The sequence below is a fragment of the Cylas formicarius genome, unplaced genomic scaffold (genome assembly GCF_029955315.1).
Source record: "Cylas formicarius isolate icCylForm1 unplaced genomic scaffold, icCylForm1.1 PGA_scaffold_7__23_contigs__length_41026272, whole genome shotgun sequence".
Taxonomy (NCBI): Eukaryota; Metazoa; Arthropoda; class Insecta; order Coleoptera; family Brentidae; genus Cylas; species Cylas formicarius.
The window spans coordinates 21290168-21309863 of NW_026844352.1; the positions used below are offsets into that span (position 1 = coordinate 21290168).

General features: G+C 42.2%; 1 protein-coding gene across 1 annotated transcript; it reads right to left on the bottom strand.

The window, feature by feature from the left end:
- Positions 1–14677: 14677 nt before the first annotated feature.
- On the bottom strand, positions 14678–17080 carry LOC132705082 (ATP-dependent DNA helicase pif1-like). The gene has a single exon (XM_060675513.1). It carries the CDS (start codon positions 17078–17080, stop codon positions 14678–14680), a length of 2403 nt encoding a protein of 800 aa, XP_060531496.1.
- Between the last annotated feature and the right edge of the window lie 2616 nt (positions 17081–19696).

A 19696-nucleotide genomic window follows, 5' to 3' on the forward strand; every position in this document is an offset into this window, starting at 1 on the left:
ATTTCATTCCGCTAAGTTATGGCCACGTGGAGACGTCGGGCCAGTTCGTACCTATATCCGCAGCAGGTCTCCAAGGTGAAGAGCCTCTAGTCGATAGAATAATGTCGGTAAGGGAAGTCGGCAGGGGAAATCCCCTGGGAAGCAATACGACGCGCACGAAGTTGTTTGGCGGTTAACCCCTGTGCTGTTGCGACATTCTACTGCAATAGTGAAGGGCTGGGGCGCATATTAGGTTTAGAAATGCTTCAAGATAGTGTAGATGAGGGGGTTGTCACTGTCTCCACAATCTGTCCCGAAATGCCCGAAACGCCCATCGGGAAAGCCACAGAACGCACACAACACGTTAAGACGACACACGCGACTATCCCGGATTCGATGGCGCAAGGGCGATGGCGAAAAGCCCCGATTTACGAGCAGCCGCGAAACGCATGTCCACACTCGACGACCTCTCTCAAGAGAGGCATAGTTAAGTTACTCCCGCCGTTTACCCGCGCTGGATTGAATTTTTTCACTTTGACATTCAGAGCACTGGGCACAAATCACATTGCGTCAACATCACGTTAAGACCATCGCAATGCTTTGTTTTAATTAGACAGTCGGATTCCCCCGGTTCGTGCCAGTTCTGAGCTGACTGTTAAATAGCGGGCGAAGAGAACACCGGAAAACCAGAGTTTTCCAGGTCTCGTAGCGAGGCGGTTCCGCGGGAGGCCAAAGCTCGGGACCGGGTTCGGATCGGCTCGTTAACCGGAACTCGCTTCCTCGCCAAGCCCGACATGCCCCGATCCTTAGAGCCAATCCTTATCCCGAAGTTACGGATCCAATTTGCCGACTTCCCTTACCGACATTATTCTATCGACTAGAGGCTCTTCACCTTGGAGACCTGCTGCGGATATAGGTACGAACTGGCCCGACGTCTCCACGTGGCCATAACTTAGCGGAATGAAATTTATATTAAAACTACTGGTAACTTCACCAACTTCACACAAAATTCACTTTCTTGGATTGATAGTAGGTTTTTCCTTATCATTTTAAACAGATTCCAGTCAAAATCGGCTTCTTCGACTCATATCGTACCTAAAACCGCATCAAAACTGCAAATATCAGTTTAAACTATCATTTTTTGATACAAACAGTTATATATTCATGTCAATATCTTTCAAATTCTAGTCAAAATCGGCGTCTTTGGGCATATTAGTAACGAAAACCTTAATAAACTATTAGATTTCGACGTAAGGCAACCTTTCTGAGTCAAATAGTTGCCGATTTCGATAAAATCTTAGTCAGAATCTGCTTTTTCGCCTCTTATTGTACCCAAATCTACCTTAGAAATGCAGATATATACTTAAAACACCTTCTTTTGGGACAAATAATTGGTTTTCGCCCTTGATTTACGGAAGATTATAGCCAAAACATGCATTTTCATAACTTAGCGAACTGAAATCTACATTAAAACTGCAGATAACTACTTTAAAATTCACTTCCTTGAATTGATAATAGGTTTTTCTTTGTCATTTTAAACAGATTCCAGTCAAAATCGGCTTCTTCGATTCATATCGTATCTAAAACCGCATCAAAACTGCAAATATCAGATTAAACTATCATTTTTTGATACAAACAGTTATATATTCATGTCAATATCTTTCAAATCCTAGTCAAAATCGGCGTCTTTGGGCATTTTAGTAACGAAAACCTTAATAAACTATTAGATTTCGACGTAAGGCAAACTTTCTGAGTCAAATAGTTGCCGATTTCGATAAAATCTTAGTCAGAATCTGCTTTTTCGCCTCTTATTGTATTATCAATTCAAGGAAGTGAATTTTTAAGTAGTTATCTGCAGTTTTAATGTAGATTTCAGTTCGCTAAGTTATGAAAATGCATGTTTTGGCTATAATCTTCCGTAAATCAAGGGCGAAAACCAATTATTTGTCCCAAAAGAAGGTGTTTTAAGTATATATCTGCATTTCTAAGGTAGATTTGGGTACAATAAGAGGCGAAAAAGCAGATTCTGACTAAGATTTTATCGAAATCGGCAACTATTTGACTCAGAAAGGTTGCCTTACGTCGAAATCTAATAGGTTATTAAGGTTTTCGTTACTAAAATGCCCAAAGACGCCGATTTTGACTAGAATTTGAAAGATATTGACATGAATATATAACTGTTTGTATCAAAAAATGATAGTTTAAACTGATATTTGCAGTTTTGGTGCGGTTTTAGATACGATATGAATCGAAGAAGCCGATTTTGACTGGAATCTGTTTAAAATGACAAAGAAAAACCTATTATCAATTCAAGGAAGTGAATTTTTAAGTAGTTATCTGCAGTTTTAATGTAGATTTCAGTTCGCCAAGTTATGAAAATGCATGTTTTGGCTATAATCTTCCGTAAATCAAGGGCGAAAACCAATTATTTGTCCCAAAAGAAGGTGTTTTAAGTATATATCTGCATTTCTAAGGTAGATTTGGGTACAATAAGAGGCGAAAAAGCAGATTCTGACTAAGATTTTATCGAAATCGGCAACTATTTGACTCAGAAAGGTTGCCTTACGTCGATATCTAATAGTTTATTAAGGTTTTCGTTACTAAAATGCCCAAAGACGCCGATTTTGACTAGAATTTGAAAGATATTGACATGAATATATAACTGTTTGTATCAAAAAATGATAGTTTAAACTGATATTTGCAGTTTTGATGCGGTTTTATGTACGATATGAGTCGAAGAAGCCGATTTTGACTGGAATCTGTTTAAAATGATAAGGAAAAACCTACTATCAATCCAAGAAAGTGAATTTTGTGTGAAGTTGGTGAAGTTACCTGTAGTTTTAATGTAAATTTCATTCCGCTAAGTTATGGCCACGTGGAGACGTCGGGCCAGTTCGTACCTATATCCGCAGCAGGTCTCCAAGGTGAAGAGCCTCTAGTCGATAGAATAATGTCGGTAAGGGAAGTCGGCAGGGGAAATCCCCTGGGAAGCAATACGACGCGCACGAAGTTGTTTGGCAGTTAACCCCTGTGCTGTTGCGACATTCTACTGCAATAGTGAAGGGCTGGGGCGCATATTAGGTTTAGAAATGCTCCAAGATAGTGTAGATGAGGGGGTTGTCACTGTCTCCACAATCTGTCCCGAAATGCCCGAAACGCCCATCGGGAAAGCCACAGAACGCACACAACACGTTAAGAGGACACACGCGACTATCCCGGATTCGATGGCGCAAGGGCGATGGCGAAAAGCCCCGATTTACGAGCAGCCGCGAAACGCATGTCCACACTCGACGACCTCTCTCAAGAGAGGCATAGTTAAGTTACTCCCGCCGTTTACCCGCGCTGGATTGAATTTTTTCACTTTGACATTCAGAGCACTGGGCACGAATCACATTGCGTCAACATCACGTTAAGACCATCGCAATGCTTTGTTTTAATTAGGCAGTCGGTTTCCCCCGGTTCGTGCCAGTTCTGAGCTGACTGTTAAATAGCGGGCGAAGAGAACACCGGAAAACCGGAGTTTTCCAGGTCTCGTAGCGAGGCGGTTCCGCGGGAGGCCAAAGCTCGGGACCGGGTTCGGATCGGCTCGTTAACCGGAACTCGCTTCCTCGCCAAGCCCGGCATGCCCCGATCCTTAGAGCCAATCCTTATCCCGAAGTTACGGATCCAATTTGCCGACTTCCCTTACCGACATTATTCTATCGACTAGAGGCTCTTCACCTTGGAGACCTGCTGCGGATATAGGTACGAACTGGCCCGACGTCTCCACGTGGCCGTAACTTAGCGGAATGAAATTTATATTAAAACTACAGGTAACTTTACCAACTTCACACAAAATTCACTTTCTTGGATTGATAGTAGGTTTTTCCTTATCATTTTAAACAGATTCCAGTCAAAATCGGCTTCTTCGACTCATATCGTACCTAAAACCGCATCAAAACTGCAAATATCAGTTTAAACTATCATTTTTTGATACAAACAGTTATATATTCATGTCAATATCTTTCAAATTCTAGTCAAAATCGGCGTCTTTGGGCATATTAGTAACGAAAACCTTAATAAACTATTAGATTTCGACGTAAGGCAACCTTTCTGAGTCAAATAGTTGCCGATTTCGATAAAATCTTAGTCAGAATCTGCTTTTTCGCCTCTTATTGTACCCAAATCTACCTTAGAAATGCAGATATATACTTAAAACACCTTCTTTTGGGACAAATAATTGGTTTTCGCCCTTGATTTACGGAAGATTATAGCCAAAACATGCATTTTCATAACTTAGCGAACTGAAATCTACATTGAAACTGCAGATAACTACTTAAAAATTCACTTCCTTGAATTGATAATAGGTTTTTCTTTGTCATTTTAAACAGATTCCAGTCAAAATCGGCTTCTTCGATTCATATCGTATCTAAAACCGCATCAAAACTGCAAATATCAGTTTAAACTATCATTTTTTGATACAAACAGTTATATATTCATGTCAATATCTTTCAAATTCTAGTCAAAATCGGCGTCTTTGGGCATTTTACTAACGAAAACCTTAATAAACTATTAGATTTCGACGTAAGGCAACCTTTCTGAGTCAAATAGTTGCCGATTTCGATAAAATCTTAGTCAGAATTTGCTTTTTCGCCTCTTATTGTACCCAAATCTACCTTAGAAATGCAGATATATACTTAAAATACCTTGTTTTGGGACAAATAATTGGTTTTCGCCATTGATTTACGGAAGATTATAGCCAAAACATGCATTTTCATAACTTAGCGAACTGAAATCTACATTAAAACTGCAGATAACTACTTAAAAATTCACTTCCTTGAATTGATAATAGGTTTTTCTTTGTCATTTTAAACAGATTCCAGTCAAAATCGGCTTCTTCGATTCATATCGTATCTAAAACCGCATCAAAACTGCAAATATCAGTTTAAACTATCATTTTTTGATACAAACAGTTATATATTCATGTCAATATCTTTCAAATTCTAGTCAAAATCGGCGTCTTTGGGCATTTTGATAACGAAAACCTTAATAAACTATTAGATTTCGACGTAAGGCAACCTTTCTGAGTCAAATACTTGCCGATTTCGATAAAATCTTAGTCAGAATCTGCTTTTTCGCCTCTTATTGTACCCAAATCTACCTTAGAAATGCAGATATATACTTAAAACACCTTCTTTTGCGACAAATAATTGGTTTTCGCCCTTGATTTACGGAAGATTATAGCCAAAACATGCATTTTCATAACTTACCGAACTGAAATCTACATTAAAACTGCAGATAACTACTTAAAAATTCACTTCCTTGAATTGATAATACAATAAGAGGCGAAAAAGCAGATTCTGACTAAGATTTTATCGAAATCGGCAACTATTTGGCTCAGAAAGGTTGCCTTACGTCGAAATCTAATAGTTTATTAAGGTTTTCGTTACTAAAATGCCCAAAGACGCCGATTTTGACTAGAATTTGAGAGATATTGACATGAATATATATCTGTTTGTATCAAAAAATGATAGTTTAAACTGATATTTGCAGTTTTGATGCGGTTTTAGATACGATATGAATCGAAGAAGCCGATTTTGACTGGAATCTGTTTAAAATGACAAAGAAAAACCTATTATCAATTCAAGGAAGTGAATTTTTAAGTAGTTATCTGCAGTTTTAATGTAGATTTCAGTTCGCCAAGTTATGAAAATGCATGTTTTGGCTATAATCTTCCGTAAATCAAGGGCGAAAACCAATTATTTGTCCCAAAAGAAGGTGTTTTAAGTATATATCTGCATTTCTAAGGTAGATTTGGGTACAATAAGAGGCGAAAAAGCAGATTCTGACTAAGATTTTATCGAAATCGGCAACTATTTGACTCAGAAAGGTTGCCTTACGTCGATATCTAATAGTTTATTAAGGTTTTCGTTACTAAAATGCCCAAAGACGCCGATTTTGACTAGAATTTGAAAGATATTGACATGAATATATAACTGTTTGTATCAAAAAATGATAGTTTAAACTGATATTTGCAGTTTTGATGCGGTTTTATGTACGATATGAGTCGAAGAAGCCGATTTTGACTGGAATCTGTTTAAAATGATAAGGAAAAACCTACTATCAATCCAAGAAAGTGAATTTTGTGTGAAGTTGGTGAAGTTACCTGTAGTTTTAATGTAAATTTCATTCCGCTAAGTTATGGCCACGTGGAGACGTCGGGCCAGTTCGTACCTATATCCGCAGCAGGTCTCCAAGGTGAAGAGCCTCTAGTCGATAGAATAATGTCGGTAAGGGAAGTCGGCAAGGGAAATCCCCTGGGAAGCAATACGACGCGCACGAAGTTGTTTGGCAGTTAACCCCTGTGCTGTTGCGACATTCTACTGCAATAGTGAAGGGCTGGGGCGCATATTAGGTTTAGAAATGCTCCAAGATAGTGTAGATGAGGGGGTTGTCACTGTCTCCACAATCTGTCCCGAAATGCCCGAAACGCCCATCGGGAAAGCCACAGAACGCACACAACACGTTAAGACGACACACGCGACTATCCCGGATTCGATGGCGCAAGGGCGATGGCGAAAAGCCCCGATTTACGAGCAGCCGCGAAACGCATGTCCACACTCGACGACCTCTCTCAAGAGAGGCATAGTTAAGTTACTCCCGCCGTTTACCCGCGCTGGATTGAATTTTTTCACTTTGACATTCAGAGCACTGGGCACGAATCACATTGCGTCAACATCACGTTAAGACCATCGCAATGCTTTGTTTTAATTAGACAGTCGGTTTCCCCCGGTTCGTGCCAGTTCTGAGCTGACTGTTAAATAGCGGGCGAAGAGAACACCGGAAAACCGGAGTTTTCCAGGTCTCGTAGCGAGGCGGTTCCGCGGGAGGCCAAAGCTCGGGACCGGGTTCGGATCGGCTCGTTAATCGGAACTCGCTTCCTCGCCAAGCCCGACATGCCCCGATCCTTAGAGCCAATCCTTATCCCGAAGTTACGGATCCAATTTGCCGACTTCCCTTACCGACATTATTCTATCGACTAGAGGCTCTTCACCTTGGAGACCTGCTGCGGATATAGGTACGAACTGGCCCGACGTCTCCACGTGGCCGTAACTTAGCGGAATGAAATTTATATTAAAACTACAGGTAACTTTACCAACTTCACACAAAATTCACTTTCTTGGATTGATAGTAGGTTTTTCCTTATCATTTTAAACAGATTCCAGTCAAAATCGGCTTCTTCGACTCATATCGTACCTAAAACCGCATCAAAACTGCAAATATCAGTTTAAACTATCATTTTTTGATACAAACAGTTATATATTCATGTCAATATCTTTCAAATTCTAGTCAAAATCGGCGTCTTTGGGCATATTAGTAACGAAAACCTTAATAAACTATTAGATTTCGACGTAAGGCAACCTTTCTGAGTCAAATAGTTGCCGATTTCGATAAAATCTTAGTCAGAATCTGCTTTTTCGCCTCTTATTGTACCCAAATCTACCTTAGAAATGCAGATATATACTTAAAACACCTTCTTTTGGGACAAATAATTGGTTTTCGCCCTTGATTTACGGAAGATTATAGCCAAAACATGCATTTTCATAACTTAGCGAACTGAAATCTACATTAAAACTGCAGATAACTACTTTAAAATTCACTTCCTTGAATTGATAATAGGTTTTTCTTTGTCATTTTAAACAGATTCCAGTCAAAATCGGCTTCTTCGATTCATATCGTATCTAAAACCGCATCAAAACTGCAAATATCAGTTTAAACTATCATTTTTTGATACAAACAGTTATATATTCATGTCAATATCTTTCAAATTCTAGTCAAAATCGGCGTCTTTGGGCATTTTAGTAACGAAAACCTTAATAAACTATTAGATTTCGACGTAAGGCAACCTTTCTGAGTCAAATAGTTGCCGATTTCGATAAAATCTTAGTCAGAATCTGCTTTTTCGCCTCTTATTGTATTATCAATTCAAGGAAGTAAATTTTTAAGTAGTTATCTGCAGTTTTAATGTAGATTTCAGTTCGCTAAGTTATGAAAATGCATGTTTTGGCTATAATCTTCCGTAAATCAAGGGCGAAAACCAATTATTTGTCCCAAAAGAAGGTGTTTTAAGTATATATCTGCATTAAAAAATTAAAAATTCTGCTTTCAAACTTGTGAAATGTAACGCCGTTTTAGAAGACGTTGTTGAGAAAGATGCCCAAACAGAAACTATTCAAAAATTCCATGAAGGCGAAACAAACCATCGTGGAGTTGTTGAAACCGAAACTCGAATTAGATGGACATATTATTGGCCAGGAATTAAAAACGATGTTAATGAATACGTAAACTCTTGCGAAATATGCCAAATTAATAAATATGATCGCAATCCCCCCAAACAAAAGCTTATGGTGACTCCGACCCCATCGAAACCTTTCGAAATCGTACATGCAGACACATTTCAAGCCCACGGTCAAAAATTTCTAACTATTATCGATACCTTCTCCAAATACGCCCAGGCTTATCCTTTAGTTGGGTTATCCGGCATAGAAGTAGTCCGTGCATTTCTAACTTTCATGACTCATCACGGTCTACCATCCCTAGTTGTTATGGATAACGGTACTGAATTGAAAAATTCCGTTGTTCAAGAATTTTTTAAAACACATGATATTAATGTCCATTATGTAACACCTAGTAACCCTCAATCAAATGGACCAATCGAAAGATTTCATTCTACTATCATCGAACACTTAAGAATAATTTTAACCAAAAATAAAGGCAAAGCCGACATTTTAAACCAAATGCCCTATGCAATATTAGGATACAATAATTCTATACACTCCGTGACAAAACAAAAACCAATTGATGTAATAAACGGTCATTTAAATTCCAAAGACCCCTTCAATATAAATCTAAACGAAAAACTAGTTAATAATTATGTACAGGAACATCGCGAGTTGACTAAAGAAATCTACAAAAAACTAAATGAACAATTAATTAATCATAAAGAACGCGTGATCGAAAAACAGAACGAAAATAGACAAGACCCCCTTCCGTACAAACCGGACGCGGACGTTTACAAAAAATTAACCTCCAATATTCGTAACAAGTTAACACCAAAATTCGTTAAAGAAAAAGTCCTCCAGGACCGAAAAATAAAATTTAAAACTAGTAAGAAAGTATTTCATAAGCAATCCCTAAAGAGACCAAAGGCTAATCAGAAAAAATTGTTACAGGTGCAACCTGATAGGAACAATGACAGCCAAGGAACTGACGATAACGAACCTAGACAAAAACCCGGGAATTCTTCCCTATAAGATAGGAACCGCAAGAATAAAAGTAAAACAACATTCCTTTATTCACTATTACGATCTTGACCCAGTTAAATTAGAAATTGAAAAAATAAGAAATATTTATGACAATATTTCTATCAGCATGCAAAAACATGAATACCTTTTCGAACTTTCAAACTTCGATCAAACAGTAAACTTTCAATTAATTTCGGCAGAACAAAAACTAAACTCTCTCCGCCCACAATATAAAGAAAAACGTGGTATAATTAACGGCTTAGGTACGATAATAAAAAGTATTACGGGAAACCTAGACGCAAACGACGCAATTTTCTACAATAAAGCAATATCTGACCTGCAAAATGGACAAATTGAAGTTATTAGTAAGTTAAACAAGGAAATCTCTATCACCACAAAAGTAATTCAAAATTATAATCGAACTGTTTCATTGATAAAACATAATCAAGAAGTAATATATAAGGAAATGAATTTTGTGATTCAAACACTCAATGCGACTATTGTTAATTTTAACGATTTCCTAAAAGCTCGAAATGTTTTAGATCAAATTAACTTTACATTAAACACCGTTTTGCAACTGCTTTCTGATATCGAAAACGCTATAACATTTGCCCGATTAAAAACTGTTCACAGTAGTATCTTAAAGATCGAAGAGCTCGAATCAATAATTAAAACTATATTAAAGTATTATCCACCAGATAACTTACTTTTTACAGACTATACAAAAAACCTTTATAAATACTATGAAATTTTAGAAGTAGAAGCGTATTTTTCAGATAACAAAATCGTTTTCGTTTTACACTTCCCAATTATTCACCCCCAAGATTTCGACTACTATCACCTATATTCCATCCCTACCAAAAATTCCACAACAATTATTCCAAGTAATACCTATCTGATAATGAACGAAAACATCTACCAATATATGTCCACGCCATGCAGAAAGCTGCACCCCAACTTCTAATGTTCCCAAGTAGAATTGATAAATGGAAACAACCCAGAAGACTGCATTCATCAAATCCTAAGATTAAAATCGACTTACATCAATTGTAAACAAACGTCTATCGAAATTACGGAACGCATTATTCAGCAAATCGATGATGCGAATTATATATTGATACTCTTAAACCATACTAAAATAAAAACAATTTGCCAAAAAACGGACTTCACAACCATAAAAGGAAATTATCTAATCCACCTGCCACCCGGATGCCGATTTGAAATCGATGATCGTTTCTATATTAACGAGAAACAAAACATCGATGGTCAACTCCTGCTGTTGCCTGAAATCAATATTCCTTCATGGACGTCGGACACAAATTTAACAAAGGTTATAATCAAAGATGTGTCATTGGACGAAATCCACCAGCTTCAGAAACAGCAATCAAGCCTCCGACCAGTGGACCTGTCACCGATCGAAGATCGATAAACAAATCATTATTGGACAATACCGATTTACATCGTGCTGTCCCTAGTAGCAGTTTAGCTGGTTTTCAAAAAAATCAGAAAGGAACGATCCACCAGAAGAAGAAGATCTTCCGAAGAGAAGCGAGAGCCCAAGCCTGACGCCTTTTTCACCCCCTAGAGATAGAAGCCCCCTTTAGGGATGGAGGAGTTATACATCCCAACGTGACTTTAATGTATTTAATTAGCCCTGAGTTAGCACAAACCCAACGGCAAGATGCGCTTATCAGTGTCGCGTCTACAATTACATCCCATTCTTCAACGTAATATTTTCTATTGTAAAACAGTCAGTCTTGTCTATGAAATCAATGTAACCAGTCGACTAATTAAGTCATTAAAATATAATTGTTGTAATTTTGGTGTTTTTTTAAAAACGGTTTTCGGCATCCGAGGTACTTAAGTCGCGCGAAGCGCGGTCGCTTGTTATGCGGGGACTAGGGCGGTATCTGATCGCTTGCGAACCTGTAACTTTCGTTCTTGATCAATGAAAACGTTTTTGGCAAATGCTTTCGCTTCTGTCCGTCTTGCGACGATCCAAGAATTTCACCTCTAACGTCGCAATACGAATGCCCCCATCCGTTCCTATTAATCATTACCTCGGGGTTCCGAAAACCAACAAAATAGAACCGAGGTCCTATTCCATTATTCCATGCACACAGTATTCAGGCGAAGTTTTAGCCTGCTTTAAGCACTCTAATTTGTTCAAAGTAAACGTGCCGGCCCACCTCGACACTCAATGAAGAGCACCGCGGCAGGATTGAGTTGGACGGCCGGCGTGAACGGGCTAAGTCCACCGGCAGGACGTCTCGCGGCACGCCAGTTAACACCGCGGATGATGAACCGGCGGCGCGAGACACAAATTCGACTACGAGCGTTTTAACCGCAACAACTTTAATATACGCTATTGGAGCTGGAATTACCGCGGCTGCTGGCACCAGACTTGCCCTCCAATTGATCCTCGTTAAAGGGTTTAGAGTGTACTCATTCCGATTACGGGGCCTCGGATGAGTCCCGTATCGTTATTTTTCGTCACTACCTCCCCATGCCGGGAGTGGGTAATTTGCGCGCCTGCTGCCCTCCTTGGATATGGTAGCCGTTTCTCAGGCTCCCTCTCCGGAATCGAACCCTGATTCCCCGTTACCCGTTACGACCATGGTAGGCGCAGAACCTACCATCGACAGTTGATAAGGCAGACATTTGAAAGATGCGTCGCCGGTGCGAGACCGTGCGATCAGCGTAAAGTTATTCAGAGTCACCAAGTTGAACGATGTCGGGCGCGAACCCGCCACCGATTGGTTTTGATCTATTAAAAGCACTCCTTCCGTCTCCGGTCGGACCTCTGTTTGCATGTATTAGCTCTAGAATTACCACAGTTATCCAAGTAATTGTGGGTACGATCTAAGGAACCATAACTGATTTAATGAGCCTTTCGCGGTTTCACCTCGAATTTGCGTATACGGATCGCCTTTGTATGCGGACCGCCTCCGTATGCGGACCGGCTCCATATATAGACCGCCTTCGTATATGGATCGCCTTCGTATACGGACCGCCTCCATATACAGACCGCCTTCGTATATGGATCGCCTTCTTATACGGACCGCCTCCATATACAGACCGCCTCCCTATACGGACCGCTTTCATATAGGGATCGCCTCCATATACGGAACGCCTCTATATACGGACCTCCTAAAAATACAGACCGCCTTCGTATACGGACCGCCTTGATATACAGAACGCCTCCATATACTGATCGCCTCCATATACGGATCACCTCCATATACGGACCGCCATTATATACGGACCGTCTCTAAATACAGACCGCCTTCGTATACGGACCGCCTCCATATACGGACCGCTTCCATATAGGGATCGCCTCCATATACGGAACGCCTTTATATACGGACCGCCTCCAAATACAGACCGCCTCCATATGCGGACCGCCATTATATACGGACCGTCTCTAAATACAGACCGCCTTCGTATACGGACCGCCTCCATATACGGACCGCTTCCATATAGGGATCGCCTCCATATACGGAACGCCTTTATATACGGACCGCCTTGATATACAGACCGCTTCCATATATTGATCGCCTCCATATACGGACCATCTTCATATACAGACCGCCATTATATACGGAACGTCTCTAAATACAGACCGCCTTTGTATACGGACCGCCTCCATATACAGACCGCCTCTCTATACGGACCGCTTCCATATAGGGATCGCCTTCATATACGGAACGCCTTTATATACGGACCGCCTCCAAATACAGACCGTCTTCGTATATGGATCGCCTTCTTATACGGACCGCCTCCATATACAGACCGCCTCCCTATACGGACCGCTTTCATATAGGGATCGCCTCCATATACGGAACGCCTCTATATTCGGACCTCCTAAAAATACAGACCGCCTTCGTATACGGACCGCCTTGATATACAGAACGCCTCCATATACTGATCGCCTCCATATACGGACCACCTTCATATACAGACCGCCATTATATACGGAACGTCTCTAAATACAGACCGCCTTTGTATACGGACCGCCTCCATATACAGACCGCCTCTATATGTAAACCGCTTCCATATGCGGACCGGCTTTATATACGGACCGCTTCCAAATACAGACCGCCTTTGTATACGGACCGGCTTGATATACAGACCGCTTCAATATACAGACCGCCTTCGTATACGAACCGCCTCCATATACAGACCGCCATTATATACGGACGGTCTCTAAATGCAGACCGCCTTCGTATATGAACCGCCTCCATATACAGACCGCCTCTATATGTAAGCCGCTTCCATATGCGGACCGGCTCCATATATAGACCGCCTGCATATATAGACCGCGTCCATTTATAGACCGCCTCCATATACAGATCGCCTTTATATACAGACCGCCCCATATATAGGTCGTCTCTATATATAGACTGCTTCCATAACCGAAGCTAACCAAAATGGACCAAAGTGAAGTATATAGACCGTCTAAACGGTAAACCGCCTCGGTGGTGGTTGGCATCACCAAAGCGATAACCGAAACTAACCAAAATGAACCAAGTGACGTATTGCCTAGACCGTGAACCTCTTCGGTGGCGGTTTGATATCTAATTAAAACTAATAAAAAAACCGATCAAAATTTAGAATTGAACATCACCATGATTCAGAACGTTTTGAAATTGAAATAAAAATGTTAAGATATGTGATTACGTATTTTTGAAACGTTCGTCTCGAAACGTTTCGTTCGACGTTAAAGGAAAAAGAATGGGAAAGGGAAAATAAATTTATTTCATTTTTATTTATTATCGAAAACGAATTCTTTAAAAAACGATTTGGCGGTTCTAAAAAGAACCTTGAAGGTCGCCTGAAATATAACAAATTAGTATTGACAATAAAAAATCCTTGGCCGGTTGTGAACGTCTCGTAGATCTGAAACATTTAAAAAAAAAGGATTAGTTACGTTATGAGATAGTGTGTCGCGAATCGGGTTATCGTCGTATTTTTCTCTATCGTTCGATTGTCCGCGGTATCGAACCTAACGAATAATTTCGACCCTCGTGATGGGATTAAAGTCATAATCGGGTAAAAGTCTCAATCGGGTGAACGTCTTTGTAGGGTTAGAGTTTTAATCGGGAAAAAGTCATCGTTCGTACCGGCGGCAGGAAATATTGGAACTCGTGTACTTAATAAAAATTTGGAAAATGTAATATTTTTATTTGGTAAAAGTCGTGATCGAGTAAACGTCATAATTGGGTAAAAAGTCACGATCGGGTGAAAAGGCTATATCGCGTAAAGGAAGTCGTCGGTAAAAAGTCGCTCTCGGTTACAAGTTATTATCGGTGAACTGTCATCGTTGTGTCGTAAAATCGGAACGAAAATGGGGTCGTAAAATGGAAACGAAAATGGATAACCTCGAAAATGTAAAAAGTGGAAAATTTTCGAATTCAATTGAAGATTTTATCTAAAAACGCCCTATAAACGATATTCTGCGTGAAAACTGGATTATTTTTGCGACCGTCTTTAAAGAAACGACCCTGTCTACGACTTTCCTTTACAAAAATGCAAATATCCTGCCAAGTACGCACTCTGGACAAAGCGACGTACAAGTGACCGTAAGCAAAACACGGGACGTTGAGACACAAACCGACTCGCGAAAGAGTCTGTCCTTGCGCTTTGTTGATAGTAATTGCGTGCGCCAACTTAATCGGAAATTGTTTTCTATAAAATGTGCCGCCGCCCGGTAGCAATGGCGTTTCTTTTTCCTCTAAAACGAATTGTTTTCTGATAATGACACATTTACGGCCCTGAAATTGACCGGAAACGATGCGGCCGACTATCACGTCATCGCCCATCTCCAAAACGATCATTCTCTGTCCGTTACAAAAACCCCTCCGCACGTTAAGATTTACCAAAAGGACTACCACCGAACCGATCTTCAAAGTCAACCGATGTGGCGGTAGTCCCGACAAATCTAAACTTTCCATAATTTCACTGGTGACTCCCGTCGCGAGGGGATTGGCGATTTCGTTATCGTCGGCCCCATCCTCGTTACTCTGTCTATCGTAGGAATTGGTCGCCAAAAAGACCCTCTCGGATCCTGACGGATCGGAGAAGGTCTTTGAGATGATTTCGTTCAACTCCTCGACCTCGCTGTTCACGGGACAAAGGATCGACCGGAGGGCCAATCGCTCGGCTAATTCCAAGAATCGCTCGTTCGTCCCGTTAAGAGCGAGCATCGATTCGAAGACGTCCCCGTAAACAAAGTCGACGAGTTGTTCGCGCGATTTGACAATTAATTTGGAAGGAACGAACAGACAGTTATCGGAAATCGGTTCGTGTCCGTTGTCCGAAACGATTCTTTCCCCGTCGCCTACTCTCCTGATGAAATTCGACCATTCCACCTCTTGCGGATGAACACGCATGTTTTCCGTTAACGTGCACAGTTGAAAAGTACTCCATGCCGGATGCGAAACGATGGACTCGAACACGGACGCCATTCCCGCTCGCCTACCCTTGACAACGGGAAGCAACTGCTTGGGATCGCCGCTAAGAATACCGGTTTTCCCACCGAACGGCCGTCGCGATTGACCGTATTCCCGACACATGGCATCGATCATTTCCAACATCCACGACGCCAACATAAACACCTCGTCTAACACGACGAGTCTCGCGTTTCGAATATCGTCGGCCGCCTCCGACTCGCCCACCAAATTAGAAACCGGCGTATCGTCTACGCCTCTTTCTCTAGGAATGCCGAAAGAAGAATGAATCGTAGCCGCGTTCCGGATTAACGTGGCCGCGATCCCCGTAAAAGCCGCGGATACGTACGGTAACGCGCGAAGTTCCGCCTCTTCCAAAATAACGTTGACAGTCGCGGTTTTGCCGGTGCCCCCTTCGCCGGTCAAAACGAAAACGATACCGTTACGATTGCATACAGACTGTAAAACCTCGTAAACGAATCCCAGCTGTTGATCGTTGAGATCGATCAGATGCAAATTTTGATTCGGTCTCGGAACGAAAGCGAATTCCTCGAACGTAACCTCTTCCTCGTCCAAAAGTTGTTCCGCCTCCTCGTCGTAAACCCAATCGGAAATCCAATCCCGAGGAAGATTAATTTTTTCCATCGAAGTGGAGCATTCGACCAGAAATCGATCTACGAAACTCCAAAGGACCGTATACCGACACGTACGGAGCACGTGCATCCTTTCGTTTAAGTCGCCCGCGCCCTCTTCGTCGATATCTCTGATTAAATCGATATGAATCCTATGCACGTCCGCGGACATACGCCTGCACCATCTCTTAAATAAAGTTTGGGGATTCTTCGACGGATTGTACAAAAGAATTAGAGCGAACGCTTCCCTTAAATAAAACGGATGACGAAGACGATCCGCTATCCAATCTAAAATCTTGTCCGCCTCTTCGTCGTCGTCCGGGATCAATTTTAACGCTACGCAAGCGGCCTGATACGAAGGACATAAAACGCCGTTTACGGTTTTCGCGTCCACGAACGAAATCAAACCTGTCACGTTGCCCAAAATTATTCGTAGATAGTAGCGCTCCATATTCCCCGGACTCGGATAAACCGGACTCATACGACCTATAGAACTGGTGGGTCGCGACTTGGCGACCCAACGACCTTGCCGCCAAGAGTGCGTTTCGACGATGTCGACGTAGAACCGTCGCCGACCCGTCGCCTCCTCCGCCGCGTTCAATTCGAACCAAGCGACGAGCTTAGAACGCTCGCCCCTTTCGACTACGGCCACCTCGTCCCCTTCCCTGTAAATTTCACAAGCCTCTCCTTCCAAATGCACGGGCAACTTTTCGATCGTGTGACTGATATGGAACATGCCATTTCCCAAGATGCGATAGACCGCCTCGTGCGGTCAGATATATCTCATTTTAAGGAATGCCGCCGCCTCGTTCCAATCGATCGTACCGGTGGTCGTATTCACTTGCATCTCAACGCATTGGATGTTCGCCACGTCTAACCCCTTATTGACGTAGGCGTTAATGTATCGACACACCTGGATCGGGTTTCCGACGCAAAGTTCCAAATTGACGTGGCATTTGAATCGCGTCAACAGCGTCGGATTATAAGGGATAATCCATTCGTTGCCGACCAAACGATTTTGTTGCCTGTTAAAAAAGCAAACACCCGGAGGACGTCTGTAAAGGATTTGCTTCTCGATCTTAAAAACAGTGCTCGATATTTGCTGTTTCGGATATTTCCACCGGCATCGATCGACAACGGTCCAGCAAGGCGGTCTTCTGACCCTCGAATTTTCGACACCTATCTCCCCCTCTTGTTCCTCCTCCTCGTCATTGTCATCGATTTCCTGTTCGACGTTTTCCGGTTCGATATCGCACTTGTTATGTATCATGAACGTGTTGACCAAGTGACGAAGCGATTCGAAACCGTTACCGTCCGAAGGTTCGGGCCATCTCGCCCAAATGACCCTATCCACATCCTCTCCCGAAACGGGAACGTCTTCTCCGGACAAATAGAGAAGGATATGCGAGTGCGGAGCGCCGCGTTTTTGGAATTCTACCCTGACAACGTATCCTTCGATTTTCCCTAAGATTTGACGCTCGGTCAAATCTCCCATCAAGGCATTCAATTTTTGTTCGAATACGCGACACAAAACCTCCGGAAAGTTTCCTATGTCGGACACGGATTTGTCGCGGAGGTTCATCTCGTCGATTACCTCTTGCCAATTTTTGTTTGACGTGAACGTGAGAAGGTAAGTGGGAACTCTTCTCAATTTCGCGCACAAAGCCAAACTGTCTAGATAACAGTTGTGGTAGTACCGCCTGGTACCGGGAATCGTAGCCGGTAAGATGATGATGCGACCGGGACGTACGCGAGCTAGACCTTCATTTCCCTCGTTTACTTCCGCCGTCCGCATTTCCAAGAACCTTTTCAAACTATCGTAGGTATCGGATCGTAATACCTTTTGATTTTTTTCCGCCCAAGAAACGTCGTTGTACTCGATTTTGACGTCGGCGTCGATGATGTATTGTAAACGCAATTTACCTACCAAATCCAAGACATTCCAATAACGACCGCCCTTTGTCCTCGGAATATCCGATAACAACCGAAATCTGTAATATTGTCTCAACGTGTTGACCTTGTCGGCGGATTCGTTCCAAGAACTCTCCGCGTGCAAATGAACTAAAGGATACAACATTAGATCTAGTGTGGCCGTGATAACGGAAATCTCTCTATACGGCAAAGCCGCGTCCTCCTCCAACGGTCTTGGAACAAACTCCACGTCGTAGTAGCAAGGGGGCCTGTCCCCGATGTAAATACCCGCGATCGTTTCGTTTCTCGGAAATTGAAGTCCCGAGATGCGAGCCGCGGCTTCGGATATCCTCCTACGGTGGTATCCCGCTTTACGTGGACCGTTTCGTTCGTCCTTGATCCGCGGATTAACGCATAAAACAATTTCCCTAACTTCCCTGTTATTGACGGCGGCGTTTTCGACCTCCTCCCTATATAATTGGCCTGCCCATTTAAAAATTTTACATAATCGATTTTCCCGTCTTAAATACGATTCGAATGAATCGACAACGTCCTCGGATAATTGTCCCCAAACGGTGGAAAAAGACCTTCGCAAATTGGCCGTGTTTTCCGATACGTCCATGAAATAAAGATGCGCCTCGTTAAAACGACGATTTCCTGTTCGATGCGAATCCGCCATAAACCTCACTTGACGATTGATTACCGCGGTCGATGTAGCCGGACGGCCCGATCCGTACATCCCTAGACCGGCGTAATTGCCCCTGGGATGGGCCATAGCGAAAATGCTATTATAGGCCCTGGAAAATTTTCCAAAATGCCGCATTAATTCATACTCGTCTACGTTCAATTTTCCTCCGACGTAAAATTTGAGAAGGTTCAAATCGACCGGTTTCTTAAAGAACGCGTCTTCGCCCAAGACATTACGACCGGAAGAACAACATAACTCGCTTCGACCCGTTTTTCGATACAATTCGGAAAACCAAAAAGCAGCCCCGCAAAATGGACAAAACCACCTTTCCCTTCCTAGATAATGAGTTTCGATTAAATCAAAATCAACGTCCTCGTGATATACGGCATTTTGATAAAAATTGTTGATTCTCTCGTTTCGAATACGCCACTCTCGCTTGTGCGTATCGAACGGAGGTAGAGGGTGCCAAGCGCGACCCACTCTACCGCGGATGACCGGCCTCGAGGCTTCCGCCACCGATTCCGCGATGGAATCCAAATCGTCTTCGTCGTCGCCGTCTTTCTCCTTGTTGTGTTGTTTTGACATCGTGATCGTCTCCTCCAAAGGACTCTTGGTAGGATTGACGCAAATTTCAACCGATTCTTCGCCAACGACAGACGGCTCCGATTCGCTGACGTTCTCGACGACGGAATCCCGGACAAAAGTGTCCATGACCTCCACACCTGACCTAGACAAATCGAAATTGCGCCGCAT

What these genes read in the sequence shown, in the direction of transcription:
- LOC132705082 (XM_060675513.1), bottom strand. Translation starts at nt 17,080, where the DNA reads ATGTTCCATATCAGTCACACGATCGAAAAGTTGCCCGTGCATTTGGAA.